Source organism: Lolium perenne, chromosome 3 (genome assembly GCF_019359855.2).
Source record: "Lolium perenne isolate Kyuss_39 chromosome 3, Kyuss_2.0, whole genome shotgun sequence".
Classification (NCBI taxonomy): domain Eukaryota; kingdom Viridiplantae; phylum Streptophyta; class Magnoliopsida; order Poales; family Poaceae; genus Lolium; species Lolium perenne.
Window position 1 is genome coordinate 316,370,663 of NC_067246.2, and position 23,110 is coordinate 316,393,772.

At 44.2% G+C, this 23,110-nt stretch overlaps 2 protein-coding genes across 2 annotated transcripts; one reads left to right on the plus strand and one right to left on the minus strand.

Annotated features, from left to right (window-relative positions):
* The first annotated feature begins 15,859 nt into the window (after positions 1 to 15,859).
* Positions 15,860 to 16,687, plus strand: LOC139838254 (uncharacterized). Its single transcript, XM_071827643.1, has one exon. The coding sequence runs from the start codon at positions 15,860 to 15,862 to the stop codon at positions 16,685 to 16,687; it is 828 nt and encodes a 275-aa protein (XP_071683744.1).
* A 481-nt stretch (positions 16,688 to 17,168) lies between these two features.
* LOC127345564 (F-box protein At5g03100) lies at positions 17,169 to 22,224 on the minus strand. The gene is made up of 3 exons (XM_051372050.2): positions 21,146 to 22,224; positions 20,513 to 20,692; positions 17,169 to 17,683 (listed from the first exon to the last, which is right to left on the minus strand). Exons 1-3 carry the CDS (start codon positions 22,121 to 22,123, stop codon positions 17,405 to 17,407), a joined length of 1,437 nt encoding a protein of 478 aa, XP_051228010.1. The 5' UTR covers positions 22,124 to 22,224; the 3' UTR covers positions 17,169 to 17,404.
* Positions 22,225 to 23,110: the final 886 nt, after the last annotated feature.

Here is a 23,110-nt window from a genome sequence, read left to right on the forward strand (position 1 = left end):
ATAGGGGTTAATAGGATTGATATGGTAGTATTATCAACAAAGTGTCATTTCTTTCATGGAAGCTCGTTCGCAAGGAACAGAGAAGTTAAGCGTGATAGGACGGGTGACTGACCGAGAAGTTTTACCACGAATGCAATGTGACCTAATATTTAAGTGTAGTTAGAGTTAAAATGGTCCATGTGAGAGATTTAAAAAAATACAAAACAAATGAAACTTTTTTTAAGAAAAACATCAAGCCAGAATTACCAAACGGCCGCTAGTTCTATGCCGACGGCTTTGCTGTCGGCACAAGATGCTGTGCCGACAGCCAACCTGTTGCGATGGCAAATGGATTGCCGAGAACATATTATGCCGACGACGAGGTGCCAACAGCGACCGTCGGTATAGAGCTATACCGACGGCAATTCTAGATGTGCCGACGGCATGGCGGTCTTCGGCACCTTAACGGTTCCCGTAGTGTCGCCTTTTTGCCCACTAAATACGGGGTAACAATCTCTTACGAGCAACGAAGCTCGCTCTAGTTAAATGCTGAAATGCACGAATATGCCTGCATGATACGCGTGCACCACAATGTCACTAGTAGAAAAAAGGTCTTCCATCCCAACCCATTAGTCCCCAAATACTTTGACCCGAGACTAATGGGGTCTTTAGTCCCGGTTCTGCTGGTGAACCGAGACTAATGCTCACCAACCGGGATTAAAGGGCTATGGTGGGCTGCCGGCCGACGCAGGCCTCTTTAGTCCCGGTTGGTTTTTCTGGTTTTTGGCTCCCCACGCACCTTCACCACCACCCCCCCCCCCCCCCACCCCCCACGTGGATCGCCTTTTTTAGCACTGTAAAATAGAAAATAAAATGATAGAAAACTCAAGAAAATAAAATGTTTTCAGATTCTTGTATGTTATGCAACCTAGTATTAGGGAAAATTAACAAATTTGAATTTTCATTTTTTTTGCAAAAAAGGTTTGAAAAATGGTAAAACCGCATTAACTTTTGCATACGACTCAAAAAAACGTATAATATATCAAAATGATCGTGGGATTTTAGATTCTCAAAATTCCAAATGAAAATACGAAAGCAGGAAGATTTTAGTTTTTTCTATCAACTACGGATTTTTTATTTTTTATTTTTTAAAAAATTAAATTAATAATTGCATCCTGCATAAAGATTACTATTACTTTTACCCAGTTTTTAGAAATTCAAATTTTTAGGTTCTAGGTTTGGCAAAAAAAATTAAAAAAATTAAAAATAATACAAATTAAAAATTTAATGTTTATTTATTTATTCATGGTTATTATTACATCATTACTTTTATTTATTAAAAGAATAATTTGAAATTCAAACAGTAAAGAAATGTGACATCGACCAACATGTTAATAGAATTGATATGATATTAGTATCACATACATGCGCGAAGCACTTGGATGCGGGACGGGATGAAACTCGGAAGTTAAGCGTGCTAGTGCTAGAGTAGTGGGAGGATGAGTGACCGAGCGGGAAGTTTGACCAAGAGTAAGTAATTTAACTAAAGATAAGTGTAGTTAGAGATAGAGACTAAACTATGCAAATAACTGAAATAATAGAAATTCTGAAATAATAGAAAAAAAATTGAGTGGAAAAAAATTTAGAAAAAATAAAATTAGAAAAATTCAAGTGGATATATTTTCGCCCAGACACACAGAACCCACGTGGCCGGGACTAAAGCCTGTTGTGAACCGGGACTAAAGGCCCTTTTTCTACCGGTGTGTGAGCACGTGTTCTGAGTTACTGACACCACGCGGAGCTAGCATAGTATGCATGCGTCAACATAGATGGCTCCAACAGGGGTAGCAGAGCCGCCGTACGGCCACGAGTGAGTTTTCCCTGAAACTCTGTTGACGTGCACAGTTCACTAACCGACCAAACAAACATGTTGTACAGTATTATTACTAGTAAATGGCAACGAAGATGATCACCGTTCGAGTTTAATCCAAGTTAGATTTATAAGCATGTGGTCGGTCCAATGCTTACTAGTAAATACGGAGTATAATCTTGGTTCGATGCTTGCTAGTTGCTAGTACCTCAGACGTTGAGTAAATTATGTGGCATGCATGCATATTTGACAGACTCACGATGGGGGGCTAGGAAATGCATGTCCTGGTAAGCGGGGAAATCCTATTCATCGCTCCGCTGCGGCGCGTATTAACGCCTCCACGCGTGAGGCAGCACACGGGCCGCGGCCCATGTAACTTCTAATTTCAATATTTAGTTAACTTTCTGGTTCCTTTTCACGTTTTTCTTCGGCTTCCCACTGGTTCGGTCGGTTCTTTCAGTTTTTGCTGTTTTCTTCGGCTCTAGCGGTTTCTCTGGTTTTTTCTTTTTCTGATTTTTCCCTTTTTCTCTTTCTTAAAACAAATTTCAAATTCGAGCAAATTTCAAATGTAAGCAAATTCCAATTTTGAGAAATTTTAAAATTTAATAAAATTCGAAATTCGAGCAAATTTTAAAGGTATAGGCAAATTTTAAATTTGAGGAAATTTCAAAATTAATCAAATTTTGAATGTAAGCAAATTACGTCTCCGCCCGCGCATGCATGACAACCAAACCAGGCCAGCAGCACACCACGCGCGTGCATGTCTCCGCATGGGCCCAGTTGATACATCCCTAGCTGCTTCCCTATCTAGCTACCTAGCTTCGCCTTGCTTTTTATTTTCTTTTAAACACTCAAAAAATATTACTACGTCAAATCCGAGATGTACAAGTTACACTACAATGTCTAGCATAATTTTTAGAAATACATATAAAATCAGCGGTGTGGGGATTTGAACTCAAGACCTTAGATTTAAATGCAAAAGCTTCAACCAGCTGAGCTAGCATTCCGTTTTGTCAACTCTAGACAAACAATATATATAAAGGGTAGTGTGGCGCCATTGCCATTGGCATCCCACATGGCTTTCACGTCGGTGGTTGCACGCCACGCATACAATATGTGTGGCGCCCATGCACAGTGATGTGTGGCGCCCTTCGCATAGGCATCACACAAAAAGGTTAGTAGAGTGAAATATTTTCGCCGGAAGGTCATTTTATGCAATACTTTCACTAAAATGTTATTTTTGTGTAAATCGCCGCAAATTACAAATCTGAGCAATTTTCAAATCTGATTTTATTTTTAATTTTAAACATTTTGAAATCTTACATTTTTTTGTTCGAATTCAAATTGTGTTCATACTTTTATTTTCAGATTCGAAATTTGCTCAAATTCAAATTTTATTTAGGTTTATTTTCCTTTTTTAATTAAAATTTGCAAAAAATGTTTGGCAAACCATGTGGAGGCTAGGATTTGAACTTGCATCACCACTGACGTGCACAGGTAACCGCTAGGCCAGAGACCACGTGATGTTCAAAGAGAAAAAGAATGGTACTTCTTTTGAACCTAACGAATAACTAATGGGCCGGCCCACGCGGGATTACCTTCAGGCAATTCGTACAAACGCACACTAATAGGAGATGTATAGGCGCGGGTGTTTCCACTTTTGTGGGTTTAGAAAGCTAAGTTCTGCCCCGCCCAGGGGCCTGCGCTCTCTCAAGCCTTTTCAAACGTGTTCTTTCTCCGTGGTAATACTCCATATGGGCCACCAAGCTTCTATTGGCAGGTTCCGACGCGGGAAAGAGACAGAAAATTAGCTCAAAAAAGGGAAAGAGACAGAAAAGGTCACTACACCTCCAACAAGTTAAGCCTTTATTATTCTAAAAAAAAGAAGCTAGGGCTTCAGGTTTTTTTTTTTTTTGAGTTTTCATGAATGGCTTGAGTCTTTGGCAGTAGTGGAAGTGCATCTAGGATTCATATAGGGGGTTTGGATGATCCATGGCAATGCAATTAGGTAACTTCCAATTTTGTGCAAGGATTTGCATGTTCTTTTATAACATCATTTCATTAAGAAAAGTACAAAATGGATTGTTCTTGATGGCCATTAATTTTTTTTTAGAAAAACTCGTATAGCCATATATGCTCCTATGTTATGCAAGGTAATATAATTTTTTTATTTCTTGAGTCATAGATATGTCGTACTATAAAGAGGATCACTTGGGAAAGCAAGAGGAATAAATCCCACAAAATTTTCCTTCAAAATACACTAAATCTCCAAACTCGTCCTTTTATACTTGCACGATACTACGAATAATTCTATCTTGGTACATTGGACCTTGTGAGTTTGAGAGTCTCGCGGAGGCATGCGTTTTAGTGTTTAGGGTTTGGGCAAGTATTTTTGTTTGCATATACTATCGAACATAGTATTGTCGCAACCATCGAGTCTTTATCAAACTATGTCTAAAAAAGTTAATGTCTAGGCCCGTCGGCTCTAGATCAATTAAGTCTTTTACCTCCAAGCATAAATTTAGCAATTCTTGCCCAAACTAATTTTCAAGGGTGTTCTGTTTGATTATGTATCACCGATGTGATTTCCGCTAGCACTTACGAACGCTCACATTTCATCGAGGAAAATTAGATTTTTTTGGGTCGAACCTCCAAGCTTGTGAGTCTTCATTTCAGTTCCGAGTTAAAACCATCTTTAAAGCATTATGTTCCATACGGTACCTCCGAGCCTTATGCTATGGTATCTTCAAGATACAATTTTCTCGCTCAAGAATTCATAATTTGCACATGTTCGCTAATTGTGAGTTTTGGTATTTGGCACTAATGCCATAGATACTTTTCATGTAAAGGTCATATTTATGCCTTTTACTATAAATACCCCTGATCCCATAACACAAGTCAAATTCTTTTGGAGCGGTTTTATGAGAGAAGAGAGAGTTTTACTAACTTACTCTTATGATCTATCTCTCACACACCTTGATCTACCCCTCAAATCCATACTTCATGAGATCTAGAGTGAATTGAAGCTATTTTTGTCAGATCTTTTTGGAGGATTCAAGATCCAAGTGCTAGCCTTTGTGTTGCTACTTCTTGAAGGGTTGCGCCTCCTAGCCTCTAGGTGTCACTTGGAAACTTTAGTAGTGATTTGCAAAGGAGAAAAGAGTTCGCAAATGTGAAAATCCGATGTTAGTGGTTGTGCATGGAGTAATTGTCCCAACACAAGGAGAAGTAGTGTGATCAAGAACTTTGCGTTCTAGCCTTCTCCAACAAGGATTTAGGATAACGCCAACTACATACATCTTTGTGTTTGTGATCCCCTTGCTTTGTTCCATTAGTTATGGTAATCTAGTTTTTCACCAAGTTATATCTTTGCATAGTTGAATTCCTAGAGTGTTTCATGCAATCATACAAAACAACTTTATAGAAGTGCCAACTTTCATTAAGAATTATGAACATCGCCTATTCCCCCTCTAGTTGGTGTTTAAGGTCTTAAAGATGTCTCCAAATCCTTATATAAAGACATTTTGTTTATGATCAGATTTCATATCTCCAATATGATCCAAAAGCGGTATGGTAAATCTCCTAGTTATGTGAATATCTCAAGATCAGCACCCTTGCCCTTTTTTTTCCATGAGTAAGTGTCTTTGGCACAACTATGTGTTACCTCTAGAGAACCCTCGAAACCAGTCGGTCGATACGATCCTTCCATACCTTTGTATTACACATTTCAGGTTTCTTCACTACTCACTGACATTATGTGCATATATATGCACAATTTATTTGTGTAAGAAAAGTCACATGGTTATTTTTTAAGATTCTTGAAAATATTTTAAAAAAATTGTGTAAAAAGTTAAGCATACCTAAATCATAACGAATAATGGTCATCCCGTTATATTTTATCTTAAATGATCATGAACGATAAGATACTTCCTCTTCCATGGCGGTTCCACGCACTAGTTGACAAATGTTGTATTTAAGATATAATATAATGTCCTATATAAATCCATACCCCTTTGCTCAAACCACAACGATTTGGGCATTGTATATGCATTTATAGTAACCCCACCCACCTAAGTGGATCATTGGTGGGCACATGTGTGTTTGGGCCCATGACGGGCTTTCCTAGACCTTGGAAAGCGTCATCGGAATTGATGAGTTGATACGTCCAAAATGTATCTACTTTCCCGAATTTTTTTGTTATTATTTACCCTCAAACTTGTGTGTTTTGAATTTTTGTGCAGAAAATCAACTTTCGGGAAAATCCTAGAAATATACCTAAATGCCTTATTTTCCCGGGGAACTCATGGAGCCAGAAGGTGAAGAGCAGAGGGGGCTGGACCTGGGAGTACATGGCCCAGGCGCGGCCCAGGCCTGGTCGCGCCTGGGGGTTGTATTCCCGACCCCTTCGTCGTTTAGGCCTCCCCTTTCGGCTATAAGATCCTCATCACGAGAAAACCCCAGGGGGTCGAAGTTATTCCAGAGAAAAGTCTATAGCGTCGCCGCCTCGCAGAACCCTATTTTGGAGGCAGGAACTCCATTCTGGCACCTTGTCGGGATGGGGAATCGGAGGAGATCATCACCATCTCCATCACCGACGCCTCTCCATCAACCATCCATGATTCTCCCATCCATGTGTGAGTAGTTTCCTCGCTGTAGGCTGAAGGGGATGGTCGGGATTGGATGAGTTCGTTCATGTAATAGCATTAGAATTGTTCGGGGCATATTGCCTAGTATCCGTTGTGAGTATTTTATGCATTGTTGCAACTTGTTATTTGTCACTTTGGGCCCGAGTGCCATGATCTCAGATCTGAACATATTGTGTTTTCATGATGATGCTTTATATATTGTTCTTGATCATATCTGCAAGTTGTATACACATGTCATTGTCCGGAACCCGAGGCCCCGAAGTGACAATAATCGGGACAACCGGAGAGGATGGCTTTGATGTGAGGATCACGTGTGTTCACGGAGTGTTAATGCTTTGCTCCGGTACTCTATTAAAAGGAGTACCTTAATTACCAGTAGTTTCCCTCGAGGCCCCGCTGCAATGGGCTGGTTGGACAAAAGATGTCGCGCAAGTTTCTCATTGCGAGCACGCGCGACTAAATAGGAACATACGCCTATGGTTATTTTATTCTTTGATACTTGTATCACTTCATCTGCAAATGCCCATGTTAGCTATTATATGAGTCATCTCATTCATGCAACGCCCGGTGATCCATCCATGTGCCTACAGTATTTTAATCCTGTTGTTTACCCGCATCCACCACTGCTGCTGTTTTTTACTTTATTTCCGATGTTACTTTATTACTGTCACTGCTATAAAACTGTTGCTACTGATAAACCTCTGCGAGCTAGTCTATTTCCAGGTGCAGCTAAATTGACAACTCAACTGTCAAGGCTTATATTTATTCTTTGGCTCCCCTTGTGTCGAATCAATAAATCGGGTAATACTTCCCTCGAAGACTGTTGCGATCCCCTATACTTGTGGGTCATCATGAGTCCAAAATCAACATGTTTTCCATTGCATAAGCATATATGTTTGTCTCATTACATGCCCCATCTAGCTATTAACCAGTCTTAAATGCTTAGTTATGCTTAGTTACAAGTTTTGATTCATTTTCATGAAAGATTTGCACAATTAGTAGTTCTAGTAAGATTTTATTACTTTTCCTTGTCTTTCATGTGTGTAGGTGTTCTGAACATTTATGAACAAAGCACGAAGAAAAGATCCAAGAGGATTCAATATTGAGGAGTTATAGGCACTTGGACTTGGCCATTTCAAGGTTGGAAGAGTGAGATATTTGCATAACAAGATAATAAAGATCTAATACCATGGTGTTGTAGCCCTCATCGATACAAATCCAACAAGACAAAGAATACCTCAATCAGAGTTCGTATGAAGAAATAGCAGACAAAATACAAATGAAGAAGGAAGTTTCAATGAGCAGCGAGTAAAAACGCACGGTTCGCCCATACCGCATATTCTTCACGACGGAAATCACCATAACTTCCGCTATTCTTCACCGATTTTGGTTATGTTTATTCCTAGATCTTCTTTAGGTGTTAAGGTCGGTTGAGGGTTGTTGGAGACCTCTCCTAGGCCTATATAAAAGAGGGGAGAGCCACCTCAACAAAGAACACTTCATCACATCTTCACACGACGGAGCCCTGCTGCCGTGCCGCCGCCTTATATCTTCATCACCACCATCGCACCATTGAAGGGAGAGAAGAAGAAGGCTTGGGACAAGTAGGCCTCGATATCAACGCCATCACCATCTCCGCATTCATCACCGATCCCTTCATTCATCGCGTTGTATCCAAACTCTATTGTGGGTCCTATTCTCATTGTTCAGTTTCAAAAATTGTGGAACCTATACATGTATCATATTCATTCATCCTTGTTCATTCATACGATGTCTTGTGCCCTTTTCTTGAGTACCTTAGTTGGGGATATGGATGAACCCTAGTACAACTATGAAATGAAATAAAGACTTCTGTTGTTTCTTTACTATTAAGGTGAAAGATGTGGTGGTGTCACACTTCAGACAAATTACATCACAAATGCCACCACGCCCTCCATCCCGCGTTTTAATCTTATCTCTTAGAGCTAACTATCCTTTTTCTTCGCACCACTCAGTAATGCGACTAAAAACGAACTGCACCTCTAACAACCAGAGCGTATCTCAAAAAGGTCCACCAGAGGTCCAGAGTCACATCTACCGTCAAGATATTGCTGTGTGTGCGTGGAGTATGTTATTCACGCATGCCAAGTTTGATTTTTAGAGATTAGAGTTCAAAAATCGGTTTGTTGGTCACGCATACAGAATTTGTTATTCATGCATGCAGAGTTTGTTGGTGCTATTCAGGCATGCAGAGTTTGTTGGTGCTATTCAGGCATGCGGAGTCTGTAATCAAGCGCTAGAGAGATGCGACCGAAACCAAGTAGTGGGTTTATCACGCCTCCTACACACTGTCGACGGACATCGAGTCGCCTGGTCCAACAGATCAATCCCAGGCGAGCGTCAGTGGGGCCCAGCGTCAACGAGAGGAACAAGTGGCGAGAGAAGCTGGCGCGTGGTGTGGTGTGGTGTCATGTGCTGGACATGGCTCCCAGCTGTAAGCGTGGTGTGTGCTTTATAGGGACGAATCGACCCTGAGTCTGAGGCATGCTTGTTATGAAAACTCTGGAACTAATCCCATCTATTTCGTCTAGCTCCCACCCTCTTGTTCGTCTCCTCATCTCTGATTCCGTTTTTCCCATCTCCTTGCTCGCTGATTCGGGTGTGTTCGATCCCTCCTTGATCGGGACACTACAGGGTTTGGGTGCCCCGATCAGGCACCAACGTGAAAAGGGGTGGTTGACCATGTCCCTTGTTTTCTCTTACAGTTTGCTACCAGAGGTTGCAGCCTGCCAAATGTGGCAGGAGATGGCAAGGTGTATTTGTTCGATGGCCAGGAGAAGCTGTAGCGTGAGCCGTCGTCAATGGCCGACGGCCGTCCTCAAGGTTAGCGATGGTGGCGGAAAACCTTACCCCTTGTTCAGTGGGTCTTGTGTCACCAACGGGATGAGGCAACAACAGGGGAAGTAAGGATAGCCGTCTGGCTCTGTTTTTGTTTCGAGCAGGCCTGTAATTAAAGATGTGAAGTGGCATGTTCGCCTCTTACCTGTAAGATCTCCGCTTCAGGGCGCACATGATCTTACCCAACCCCTATTTGTTCCTCATTTGATTTCTTCCTATTTTGATGCTCTGTCCTAACAAACAAGTTGGCATCGTTCAATCAGTTTCTCTGTATATACAATTCAGGTTTTCATGTACGCTACCTGGTTGTTTAGATTTTGTCAATTGTGTTTTCATGTAGACTACCTGATTTGGGAGCATCTCATTTGAGGCGATACTTTTTTTTTTCAGAACACTGAACTAGAATCTCTCAGATCACTGAACTAGAATCTCTCAGATCAATGCATTTGTCTATACAAACTAGATTCGGATACACAGATCATCTCCTTCATCTTCGGTTCATCTAGAAGTGACCTGAGGTTGCGCGGCACTGAGGGCGATCTTCTAGATCCCGATGATCCGACCCCAAAGATTGTGAAATTGGTGAGTGAGATTCCTTCCAAACCACAAATGATCCGCACCACTCCTCCCCAAACACAAATCCCCCACCTGATTCCCTCAGATCATCCACAAGCCCCGGACTTCATTCCCCATGATATGCGGAGAAGACTGAAAGATTTGATCCTAAAATCTAAGGATCCCAAAAGGGCATTGGAAATCTTCAGATCGAGGACGCCCAGATCCCTGCTCGAGTATGGTAAGACATCGATGCACCTCCCTGTTAAACCGGATTCTTCCCCATCCCCATCGCCTCCACAAATCAGCCCACCAGTCCAGCAACCTGCCTTTGATCATGAAATCATCGCCTTACCGTTAATTCCGAAATCTGCGTCTCCAATCTTTACTCCACCCGCTGATATTTTGATCCTGATTCCCAATTTATCCATGATGAAAGAGGAACAAATGACCCAGCAGTACACCTGTCTCGATTCTCTGAACCTGAATATCTTACGCCCCATGTCTAGAATTTTTGGCACTAATGTTTACCCGTTGATTGATCAGTTGTCGGTGATTTCCTTTTGTTTTGATACCCTTCCTTGCACGTTGTTCATGGGGAGTAGTAACCACAGAATGAAATTGTTCCTCCCTATATATCAGAACCTTTCGCTCTTCTTTGCCGATCCATCGCCACTACCACAACCTCACAACCAACATCTTCTCTCGACCCTGTCTAGCACCATGGCGGAGAAAGAAATTCCCCAACTCCCGAGCAACCAGAAACACCCTGCCACACCACCACCTCCCGGTTACATCCTTGCTAAAAAATCGCTGCTAGTGGGCTACTCTGAAACCATGGCTCACGAAGGCAATGGTGTTGGTACTAGCATTGTAGCCTGCGTTTCTGGCCCTGGATCGGCTAGCAGCGGTCGGCGAAGCGGGAAGGAGCTTCTCCAGGAGCTGGGAATGGAGGAGGAGAAGAGGGCCATTGTCATCAACATGGCCCAGGCTCGGAGGGCAAACCGAGGAAGATTCCTCGCTGTCGGGGTCTTCCTTTCTATCATCGCCATCACCTCGAAGAACCTCATCGACTCTATGCGGAAGGTATGGCAAATTCGTGGTTTCATTGAGACACACCAGCTGGCTGACAGGAGGTTCGTCATCGAGTTCTCCGAGGAGGGCGACTTCACACACGTCACCAAGGGAGGACCATGGAGGTATAAGGAGGATGCTGTCCTGGTTGATGTACTGAAGGAGGGAGACGACCCTGAGACGGTACGGTTTACCACTGTCCCTATATGGGTCCAATTCAGGAAAATTCCTTTTTATTTATTATCCAAAAAGCTTGCTAAGGAACTGGGAGAAAAAATTGGAGAATTTATTTGTATTGATAACAATGCTCGTGGAGATATTTGTGATAAGATCATCAGGACCAGAGTTCATCTCCCCATTGACCGAGCTCTCCGTAGATGGATCCCCCTCATCGACGAGATCGAGAACGAACAAGTTGTGGCCTTTGTCCACTATGAAAGGCTGCCAACCTTCTGCTACACCTGCGGCTTCATCGGGCATAAGTACACGGAGTGCATGGTCGCCGGCAACGTGAGAAAGAAGACGTACAAGGCCGAGCTTGGTGTCATGCCGATCCTTCCTGAAGATGACAGGAAATGGTTCCTACCCGACACCACGGGCCATGTACGCCAAGCTCCTTCACTTCCATGGCGTACTTCGCGCCATACACCGAGCAAGCAGAACCTAGAGAGGGAGACTACCACCATCGCCCGCATCGCGACTGCGGTGGGGAAGCTCTCTGTCAACGACAACCTCATCATCGACTTCCCCTCCACCAAGAACACGATCGACTCCACCAATGCTACAAGCCCAAGCTCTACGCCCCCGGCGGCCTCTGGAGCCAAACAAGGCACGACATCTGCAACACCGCCCGAAGGCCTGCAGCAGGTACCAGCAACTCAAGCGGTGGTGACAGCAGCCGCGCCTGCCCCTCCACCACCTGCTGCCAAACAGGGCTCGACATCAACAATGCCTACAGCAGGAAGTGAAGGTGGGGGCACTGGTTCCCAGAAGGGTGGAGCAACCTGGATAAGGTACCACCGTAGGAAAGAGAACGCCAAGATTGACGACAACACCACGCGGACAACCCAGGGTTTTTCCCTGGGGGCTCATGACCCGAGCAAATGATGAAGAGGAGGACCAAGTCCAGCAGCCACTTGCGAAGAGGATCATCATGCAGTACCACCGTTAGAGCATTGCACGGGAAGGAAGGTGCGGAAAAAATAAGGCAAGAAGAACAAGGACTTGCACAACTTGGAGGACAGGGAAGATGAAGTGGAGAACCGAGAAGGCCAAGGGGACGAGAGGAGAAGAGCTACCGGGACACTGCAGGCTAACGGCAATGGCACGAACACCTATGCGAGAACAGAGGGTGGTGAGGCTAACACAGCAAGGCAGCCTGAATCAGCGGAAGAGGTAGCTGATAACACATACCAGATCAAAGAAAAGAAGAAAAAGATGACAGAAACCAGCCGGAGGTCGAAGGCAAAAGGCCGGGCGCTAAGGAGTGCGCCGGGCGGATCAAATGAGGTTCTTGGCTGGAACTGCCGGGGTTTGGGCGATCCCGGACAGTTCAAGAGTTGATTCGTCTAGTGCACAAGAATAAAATAAAACTTGTTTTCCTTTACGAAACTCGTCAATGTAAGGAGGTAGTAGAGGGGCTTAGATGGAGACTTGGTCTCAAACATGTAATCTCTTTTAAGGAAGATGGCAAGGGTGGGGGAGTTGCTCTTTCACGGGATGAGAGCATTGAGGTAGATCTCACAGGTGTAGGCAGTAGATGTATTGATGTATGCATCAAGAATATGCCTATTGAAATAAAGTGGAGGTGCACTTTTGTTTACGGAGAACCTTGTGCAAGCCAGAGGAAAAACATGTGGGATTTGCTTAGAAGAATAAAACCAAATGCTACTGGCCCATGGTTGATGGCGGTGATTTCAATGAAGCCTGTGGCGGTGGAGAACATTTCTCCAAATCAAGGAGGAATGAGAAACAGATGCTCGAGTTCGAGAGAAGTTCTATCTCACCGTGATTTACATGATCTCGGTTTTGTTGGACTGCCATGGACCTTTGATAATAAACAAAAAGGTGACAGAAATGTGCGTGTGAGGCTAGACAGGCTGTGGCATGCCCAGAGTGGATGCACTACTTCAAAGACTATAGAGTGGAGCATTTGGTAAGCCCCAGAGTCAGACCATTCTCCTCTTCTAATCAGCTTCGATGACACTCCAATGAGACAAATATCATAAACCTTGCGAGAAGATATGAAGCCTTTTGGGAGAGGGAAAATTCCTTGGGTGAAGAAATTGAGGGCGCGTGGAACGGACAAAGGCCAGCTCAGAATATGCAGGATATTGGGAAAAAGCTTGATGGCACGATGGATACTCTCCAAACGTGGAGTAAAAGAACAATTGGATCAGTTCCAAGGAAATTAGAGAAACTCGAGAAAAAGGCTTCAAGTCATAAGTAAGTACCAAGATGAATACAGCGTTGAGGAAAAGAGAAGAATCTCTCTAGAGATGAATGAACTGCTAGCAAAAGAAGAGGTTATGTGGAAGCAACGTTCCAGAGTGGATTGGCTGAACTACGGTGACCGAGAATACTAGCTATTTTCATAGGAAAGCTAGTTGGAGGTCAAAGAAAAACAACATTACACAACTTTACGATGGAGATGGTAATATTATGAAGAATGAAGAAAAATAAAGGAGATGACAAGCGAGTTTTTTAAAGATCTTTATAGCACGGATGAATCTGTGGACCCCGAGGGTATCCTCCACCTCTTTCAGGAAAAAATAAATGCTGAAACCAATGAAAAACTCGCCAAGACTTTGCGACGATGAGATAAGCAATGCCCCTGTTTCAGATTGGACCCATGAAATCGCCGAGGTCCAGATGGTTTCCGGCGCGTTTCTTCCAACGTAATTGGGGCCTTGTGAAAGAGGAAGTAATAAGCTGCTTTGTGAAGGAATTCTTTAGGACTGGTTCTCTGCTGAAGGCACAAACGACACTTCTATTGTCCTAATCCCGAAATCTAAAGATGCCGTTAGTACGAAGGATTATCGGCCTATTAGCCTCTGCAATGTGATTTATAAAATTATCTCTAAATGCATGGCAAACAGACTTAGACCAGTGCTAGACGAGATCATCTCACCCTCTCAGAGTGCCTTCATCCCTGGAAGAATGATTACAGATAACGCCCTCATGGCCTTTGAATGCATCTATGCGCTCCAGACAAACGACAATAAGGCAGGTGAATTACGTGCTTACAAACTCGATCTTAGTAAAGCCTATGACCGTGTTGATTGGACATTCCTTGAAAGATCCATGAGAAGGCTAGGTTTCTTTGATAAGTGGATAGATTGGATCATGGCGTGTGTTACATCATCGGATATGCGATCCGGCTCAATGGTTCACTTCTTGAAGCATTCCACCCCACACGAGGACCGAGACAGGCGATCCTCTATCCCCTTATTTGTTCCTTCTCGTGGCCGAAGGTCTTTCAGTTCTCATTGATCACGAAATCAAGGAGTCAAGAATGAAAGAACTTAAAATATGCCGTAGAGCTCCAGGCTTGTCCCACCTTCTCTTCGCTGACGACAGCCTCTTGTTTTTTGAAGCAAAAAAGGAGCAAGCGGAAATTGTGAAGAAAATCCTCGGAAAATATGAGAGGGGTACAGGTCAACTACTCAGCCCATCAAAATGCTCCATCCTACTCGGTAACAAAGTAAAAGAGGAAGATGGACAACAAACCTTATCAATTCTGAACATTGAGAAGACTGAGTTTGAAGAAAAGTACCTCGGTCTACCTGTTCCAGAAGGTAGAATGAAGAATGGTCAATTTGAACCGACCAAAGATTGTATCCGAAAGTATATGAATGACTGGTGTGAGAAATATATGTCATCTGGGGCGAAAGAAACTCTCATTAAGTCGGTAGTGCGAGCAGTCTCTACATATGCTATGAGCATTTTCAAATTTTCGGCTGGCCTCTGTGATGAGTTCTCCCAGATCACCAGAAATTTTTGGTGGGGCGATGAGCTGGACAGAAAGAAAACACATTGGAAAGCTTGGGAAAAAATCATTGCCCCTAAGTATTTTGGTGGATTGGGCTTCAGAGATTACAGACTTTTCAATCAGGCACTCCTTGCTAGACAGGCTTGGAGGTTGCTTGCCTTCCCTAATAGCCTCTGCGCAAGGCTTCTAAAGGCCAAATATTATCCTAATGGTGAATTGACTGACACGGCTTTTATTCATAATTCCTCTCCAGGTTGGCAGGGTGTTTGTCATGGTCTAGAACTTCTGAAGAAAGGAGTGATCTGGAGAGTACAAGACGGTTCAAAGATCCGCATTTGGCGTGATAATTGGATCCCAAGAGGAAACCTCAAGGCAAGCAAAAAGATAGGAAAAGGGAGACAAAGATGGGTCTCGAGATCTTATTGATAAAAACTCCATGACATGGAAAGAGGATCTTATAAGGTCCTGTTTCCCAGCTATGACGCGGAAGAGATTCTGCGAATTCGTCTTCCACACTCTGCGGAAGAGGACTACATTGCTTGGCATCATGATAAAACCGGTATCTTTACGGTCCGAAGTGCCTCTGAGACTCGCACTATTACATAACTCGGAAGCTTTTTGCTCGGCCAGCAGAGTAAGAGTCCGAGAAGGTGACCGGATTATTTGGGATGCCATTTGGAAAACCAGAGTCCCTCGAAGGTTAAAATTTTTACCTGGCGTCTTGCTACTGATGCGTTGGCTGTACAGGAAAATCGTTGGTCTAGAAACATGATCTTGGATCCAACCTGCACTATATGCGGTCAGGAAAATGAAGATGGATATCATGCCATAATGAGATGTACAAAAGCGATTGCCTTAAGAAATAGCATGAGGGATGTCTGGGAGCTTCCTACTGAAGAGAGGCTAAGAAATAATGGGAAAGAATGGACGCTAAATATTTTGAACTCCTCCAATCCAGAGATGCGTGAAAAATTGATGCTGCTTTGGTGGCGTGCTTGGCATTTGAGAAATAACTGTATCTTTGGTGATGGCAAAGCTAGCATTTCTCATTCCACCGATTTCCTGAGAAACTACAGGTGTATGCTCAATAACAGGGGAGCCGAAATCCAGGCTGAAGATGTAAAAGGGAAAAAGCCAATGTTTGAAATTGAGAGAATGCCCATGGAAAGAAAACCTGAAAATAGAAGTCTAAAGTGGAAACCACCTGATGAGGGCTGGCAAAGTTTGAGTGTTGATGCTAGTTTTGTAAAAGAAACAAACCAAGCTTCTTGGGGTGCTGTGATCCGTGACCATTTGGGTCAAATAAAAATTACTGCCTGGGGAATTATCAAGGACTGCAATAGTGCTGAAATGGCAGAAGCTTTAGCTTGCCTGGAAGGAGTGAAGCAGGCTATAAACAAGATTGAGACTGGTCTTATAATCGAGAGTGATTGTGCATCTGTTATTAAAAAGGTCAGCTCATGGGAGAAAGACCGCTCCCAGACTTGCAGTGTAATTACTGACATCCATCGACTGCTGACCTTGCTTCCAGCTTACAAGGTTCAGAAAATTAGTAGAAATCAAAATAATCTGGCGCATGACCTGGCTAGTTGTAGTCGCGTGAGTAATAGCGATGGTGTGCTTCTTGGCTCTGTTCCTCCCTGCGTGTTGGAACGAGCTGGAGATGATTGTAACAGAACCCTTGTTTCCGTTTAATATATTACACCATTTCAAAAAAAAAAAGAATCTCTCAGATCAGGTGAACGCACCTGCAATGACCGAGCTTGCCACACATTGTCAAAACATAATGTAGATGGCAGTGGCACGGCGAAGCGTGCTTGCCAAACTAGTATTATTGATGCACCTGTTTTCTTAGATTGCAAATGTGTATCACCATGTACAAATTGTTTACTGCAGCTGTGGACACTACTATCACAAAATTGGCAGGAACAACAAAAGTTTCCGAACATGATAACCCGACAATACAAGATATTCTTTCTCAGTCCGAGAGTGACAAGTCCATACATCCCAGGAACAATGCTTAGAATCGGCCCTGGATGAAACCCGACTTGCACTTTGCCACCATCTAGTGTGACGAAATCAATATGACGATCCACCTTACCAGCTTTCTATTTTCTCTACAATTCCTGCCAGTCCAGCAAATGGATCAATTTGGTTAAGCAAACAGCACAGTAACTTCAAGCATGCCAGATTTGCTGGACAGCAAGTCAGCAACTCACCCTTCATTTCTACAACATTATAAGCAAAATATTCCAGGGCACTTGACAAGAATTTCACAGCTGTCTCTCATAAGTAGTAACTAGAGTTCAGTACCGCATATACAGGGAAACAAGTTACAAGAGTTCACATTCTCACAAAACTAGAGCTGCTGGGACAGGAAACAACTTTGAGCGACAAAGTGGTGCCCAAGTATTATTGACCAAACACGCTAAAATCCATACTTATGTCTACCCTAGGGAAGCTTAGTAATAATTGACGGAGCTCTCTCTCATTGCTTTCGGTGATTGGTTCATGGAAACTTATTTTCGCCCGTCTCAGTACTGTTGCCCAATGGAATATCCGTTGCACAAGAGCAACTTCATGTTCAGTTCCCCTCATGTGGATTTTTATTTCCTCAAGACAATTCAATGCAAGCTCCTCCGTTCTCCAGTTTGCTGGCTGATCACATATGCAACCTGATGGGCATGGCTCCTGAAGCAAGGGTTATATCACATAATAAAATTACCTTATATGGTTTTATGACATAAATTAAGAGAGGTATTAAACTGAATTATTGAGCTTAATGAATACTTTGAGATATACCATTAACGAACTCTACAAGAGAATAAGACTTGCAAATTAGTTTGAACTTTGAAGCAAACCTTACCTCAGAAATTATGATGATCATACAAGTACAATGAACATCACTACTCCCCTCTGTTTTTTATTAGTTTGCGTTTTGGCTTTTTTGAAAGTCAAGCACTACTAAGTTTGACCAAAATAATAATGGAAAATATCAACAACTATAATACCAAATGCACATAGCATGAAAGTATAGCTTATGATAATACTATAACTTCTACATTGTAGATGTTGATATATTTTCCAAATATTTAGTCAAACTTTACAAAGTTTGACTTTGACTAAACCCAGAATGCAAACTAATTGTGAACGGAGGGAGTACTAACATGCACACAAATCCTTAGTTATTGAATTATTATCTCTGCTCCATACCCCCTTCATTTAAAATTTTACGGTTTTGATGCAAATGACGGTGAGGATTAGAACTTACCTCTTTGTTGTAAAGGGCACCATAGTCCGCTAAGTTGTTGGTGTGTTATCCCCAAGAAAAAAAATGTTGTCCTGATAAGTGATTAGCATGCTTTTCGGCTTGGACCCTTCAAACCTTCACATGCGAATTACAATCCCCACTGTTCGTGCTCGCGGTGGACGTGCTCGGCAGGCTGTCGACACCGGCATCATGCAAAAACTGCACCTGAGGCGCACGATTCCTTCCGCCTCGCTATACGCGGACGATGTGATCATGTTCTGTCATCCATCGATCGAGGACGCCATGACGGTCAAGGGAATCCTAGAGCTCTTTGGGCAAAGCTCTGAACTCAACATTAATTACACCAAGAGCTCTGCTACCCTGATTCGCTGCGACAGTGAAGACACCACAGCGACTATCGAACTCCTTGGCTGCCAGGTGGTTGAGTTCCCCCTCTCCTACCTTGGAATCCCACTCACGATCAGGCGACCGACCACAGCCCAACTACAGCCACTCGTCGATAAAATGGCTGGGAAGCTACCTTGCTGGAAATCAATGCTCATGCAGAAACCGGGAAGGCTCGCCCTGGTGAAATCGGTCCTAGGGGCAATCCCGCTGCACCAGCTGCTCGTCCTCACGCCGCCGAAGAAAATTTTGAAGAGGATGGAAAAAATTGAGTGAGGTTTTCTCTAGGAGGGGCACGCCGCTGCCAATGGTGGCAGTTGCCACGTGAACTGGCGGCGTCTGTGCCGGCCAACCTCCCTTGGTGGCCTCGGGCCTCGGCATCCAGGACCTTGAGTGCACAGGCCCAGCGCTGCACTTGCGGTGGCAATGGCTTAGTAGAACCGACAGCAACAGAGCGTGGACTGGCCTTGATCTTCAATTCACTGCCGAGGAAAAGGACTTCTTCTTCGCCTCCACCAGTATGGCCCTCGGCAACGGACAGAACGCCAAATTTTGGGAGGACCGCTGGATCAACGGCCGGTTTGTCCGCAAGTTTGCGCCACAGCTATATGCTTGCATCCCTAAAAGGCGACGCAAGATTCGAACGGTGGCTGAAGGCCTAGATGCACACCACTGGGGGGACATCCATGGCACCCTCGGTGTTCATGAAGTGGAGCAGTACATCCACCTATGGCAAATGATCGAGCACAGACAATTGAGCATGGAGGACAACAAGCTGCTCTAGAAATGGCATGCTACTGGCAAGTACACGGCCAAATCTGCCTACCTGGCGACATTCCAAGGTTCTACCAACTGCGCCTCTTGGAAACTCATATTGAAAAGTTGGGCCCCGAACAAGGTCAGGTTTTTCCACATGGACAGATGCTGGACATCGGAAAGGCTGGCTAGGCGCGGGCTTCAACACCATCCCAGGTGAGGCAATGGAGACTATCCACCACCTTTTCATCACCTGCCTGTTCTCCCAACAAATCTGGCATGAGATCCTGTCTTGGCTTGGCATGACCTGCAACACACCCTCTGCCGAAAACCGCCTGGTCGACTGGTGGCATGCAGCCAAGCAGAACACTCCCAAGGCGATGCAAAAAGAGCTGGCAACTGCAACGATGCTGGTGCCCTGGATGATTTGGAAACATCGCATCGCCTGTGTCTTCAAAGGAGCACCGCCCTCCACCCAAGACCTGTGCGCCAAGATCAAAGAAGAGGCAAGGCCATGGGCCACGACAGGAGCAAAGGGGCTCAGGGATCTCCTGCCTACAACCTGGGATGTTCACTAATTTCGGATTCTGTACTAACACTGTGTAAACCTCTTAGGAGGCGTGTAACAACTTCTATCTATTCAATGAAACGAAACCCAAAGATTCCTTTGTGTTTTCTCGAAAAAATACGATCCCCACATAGGTCCATTAGGAGTCTCAGCAGATCTCCATGAGGAAGAGAAAGATCTCTCATTTCTTTGCTGCAAACAAGAACCCGTCCACTAGTTTGTCATTTCTATCAGATTGATGATTTTTGAAAAATAAAACCTATTACCATGTCAGCAACCCTTGTAATGTACTCCCATATCCTGATTTGTCATACATGAAGAGCTAAGTGTTTTCATTTGGATATACATACGTCATACATTTAATACAGCCATTATCATGGAGCAAAATGTTAATATCAAACCAATAAAGGAGCTCAAACCTCTCTATGCCTAGAAATGCATATCCTTCTTTCGAATCTCTAGAAATGCTTATTCTCATATTCCTTCATATGACTTCTCTGATAACTCTAGAATTTGAAAATCAAATTAACAATAGTATTACCTCGGATTGATTTTCTGGAAAAAAATCAAGATGCAGCTTTTTTACACCAGTACACCTCCTTAGAACATCAAATAAACTGGCTCCAAAGGAATGTCCCCATACAATTAGACTCAACATCAAAAATGTAATATTTGGAAGGCTTGGCATGTTTTCCGTCAAGTATGGCCCAGTACATATGACCTGTAGATTTGTAGGAAGTCATAGAAAAACAAATCATACAACAGTTGGGAAAAGACAAAAAAAAAACTCATTTTCTACATCAACTCACTAAAAGGAAACAAGTACACATTTGTGTGTGTGATTGGAGAGTTTTAGGTTGGGGGTATTCAAGGGACTACTGATGATCGAATTCTCCCAACTCTGAGGAAGAGTTCAAGTCACCCTAAATAACTAATAGTAGATTAGTAGTATAATACACTCTATGTTTAATGTCAACTGCTGGAAAGAATAGGATTTGGTGTACTAAGCCATGTTGCACGGACATGAGCACACCAAAACAAGTGAGAGCTTTCTGAATATACCATGGCATATTCCTTAAGTATTTCTTTAAAATCTTGAATATTCCTTAAGTTGAAACTCATGTTTTCCTCATTATATTGACACACTACAATGATGGCATGAGGAAGGACTAACCGACGGGTAGGAAATCATGAGATCAAGACTGCGGATGTGCTCATAGCGCTGCAAAAATGTCAACCAATAGTGATTGTGTTCAAAAGCCTCCTCCTCCTCCTCATCTAGAATATAAAAATGGATGCCCAGACTTTCAAGATGTGCCATGGCGTCAAACTGGATAGAACTTGGATAATAAACATCCATCCACTCAAGCGACATCAACAGAGGGGCTGAGATATTGGCAACTGCTAGTTCTGTATTCCGAGGATCCATGGAGGTGCTCAGTTGTAGTTTTCTGAGTTCCGGTGCCACGACAGTGAGCTGCGGTAAGCGATGCAGATCCAACAGCTCCATACACATAAGAGAGTCGGATTGGATGTTGAGGCTGTCCAGACCCCGGGCATCGCTGACACGGAGGAACCACAAGTATGGGCACCGCTGGGAGGAGAGAAGATCACCGAACCCGGACTGGCCATGTAGCCGGATGCCAATTAGTTGCAGCTCTTGGAGCCGGGCGAATACTCCGTTAGGCGGCAGCGCGAGGTCAAGAAGCCCAAGATTGAGCACGATGGAGGTGGCCTTGTGGAAGCAAGGCAGATCGACGGCAGCGCCTCTTTCCTCGGCCCCCCGCTGAACCTCCTCGAGCTCGAGGCGCATGTGGCCCGAGAGGACGCGCGCGGCGAGGGGGAGCCAAGCCGACAGGGACTCTGGGGACGCGTCCTTGGTGCGCGCGATCAGCCGGGTTAGGTCCGGCGCTTCGTGGGCTGCGAGCACGGCGCCTATGCGGTGGTGCTCGATGGAGTTGAGGTTGAGCTCCGGGAGGAGGAGCCAGAGGCGGCGCCAGCGGCTGGCAAGGACGCTGGTCCGAGCGGCCTCGGCGGCGTCGTCGAGCAGGACGAGGATGTGTATGAGCAGGTCGTCGGGCAGAGCACTGAGGCAGTCCTCGCCGCCGGCGTCGGCGTCGGAAAGCTTCTGCCGCTGGACGCTGAGATCCATGGAAGGATGGAGGATTGGGTGCGATTCACATCAGCTTCATACTTGCAATCGCCGGTGAGGTCTTGTTTGGTATAGTGTATCAGTAGGGATTACTGGGATAATACTCTAGAGTATTGGGTGAATTAATGCTGTCACCCAATCCCCACAAAACCCCATCCCCAATCCACTAGGTAGGGGTAGAGTATTGGGATTGAAAAAATTACACTAAAATTTGGGGGAAAAGTGGGGATAAGTGAGGATAAGTGGGATTAAATTCTCTCATACTCTAGCACCAAACATGCATTGGGGATAAGTGGGGATTTAAAATTTCGAGCCGATTATCCCCGCTAATCCCCACTAAAACTCTAGTACCAAATAAGGCCTGAGGAGGATGAGCAGTGGGATCTGGGGGCTAGGGTTCTTGGGGCTTTGGAAATTGGGGGATAAGCCCAGATGCTAGGGATTGATGGCCTGATCGGGGGACGGGGGCAGAGACTGAAGAAAGTGGTTGTAAACTAGCGCTGCCCTAAAATAATTGTCAATCTACAGCGCGGAATGTGTTTTTCACCCTCCAGCAGATGTTGTAAAGTAGGTCGCGCTATCCAAACCGGCATACGTGGTGCGCCGGCTAGCGCGCGTTGTGAACTAACACCGCGATTTTTCCCACCACGCGAAGAAAAACGGTTCTGAAATAGAGCTTCTTACTTGCGCTGTAAAATAGAGCCTCCGGTGAAGCTCGCGCGGTATCGAATTGAGCGCGCTGTAAACAACTTTTACAACGCCAAATTTTAGAGCCTCTGTTGGAATGCTCTTAAAATGGGGCCTGTTAACCCTCGGTGTAGGACATGTTGTAAATGAATTCTGAAACCTCGTCTCCTCACCCTTGCTTGATGTGATATGTGTGTGTTCGATCCCATCTTAAATGCAGACAATTTGGTATCACAGCCTTTAGATCATTCTGCTGCGCTCAGAAATCCGAGATCTAGTCTGTAAAATTCCACATCGACA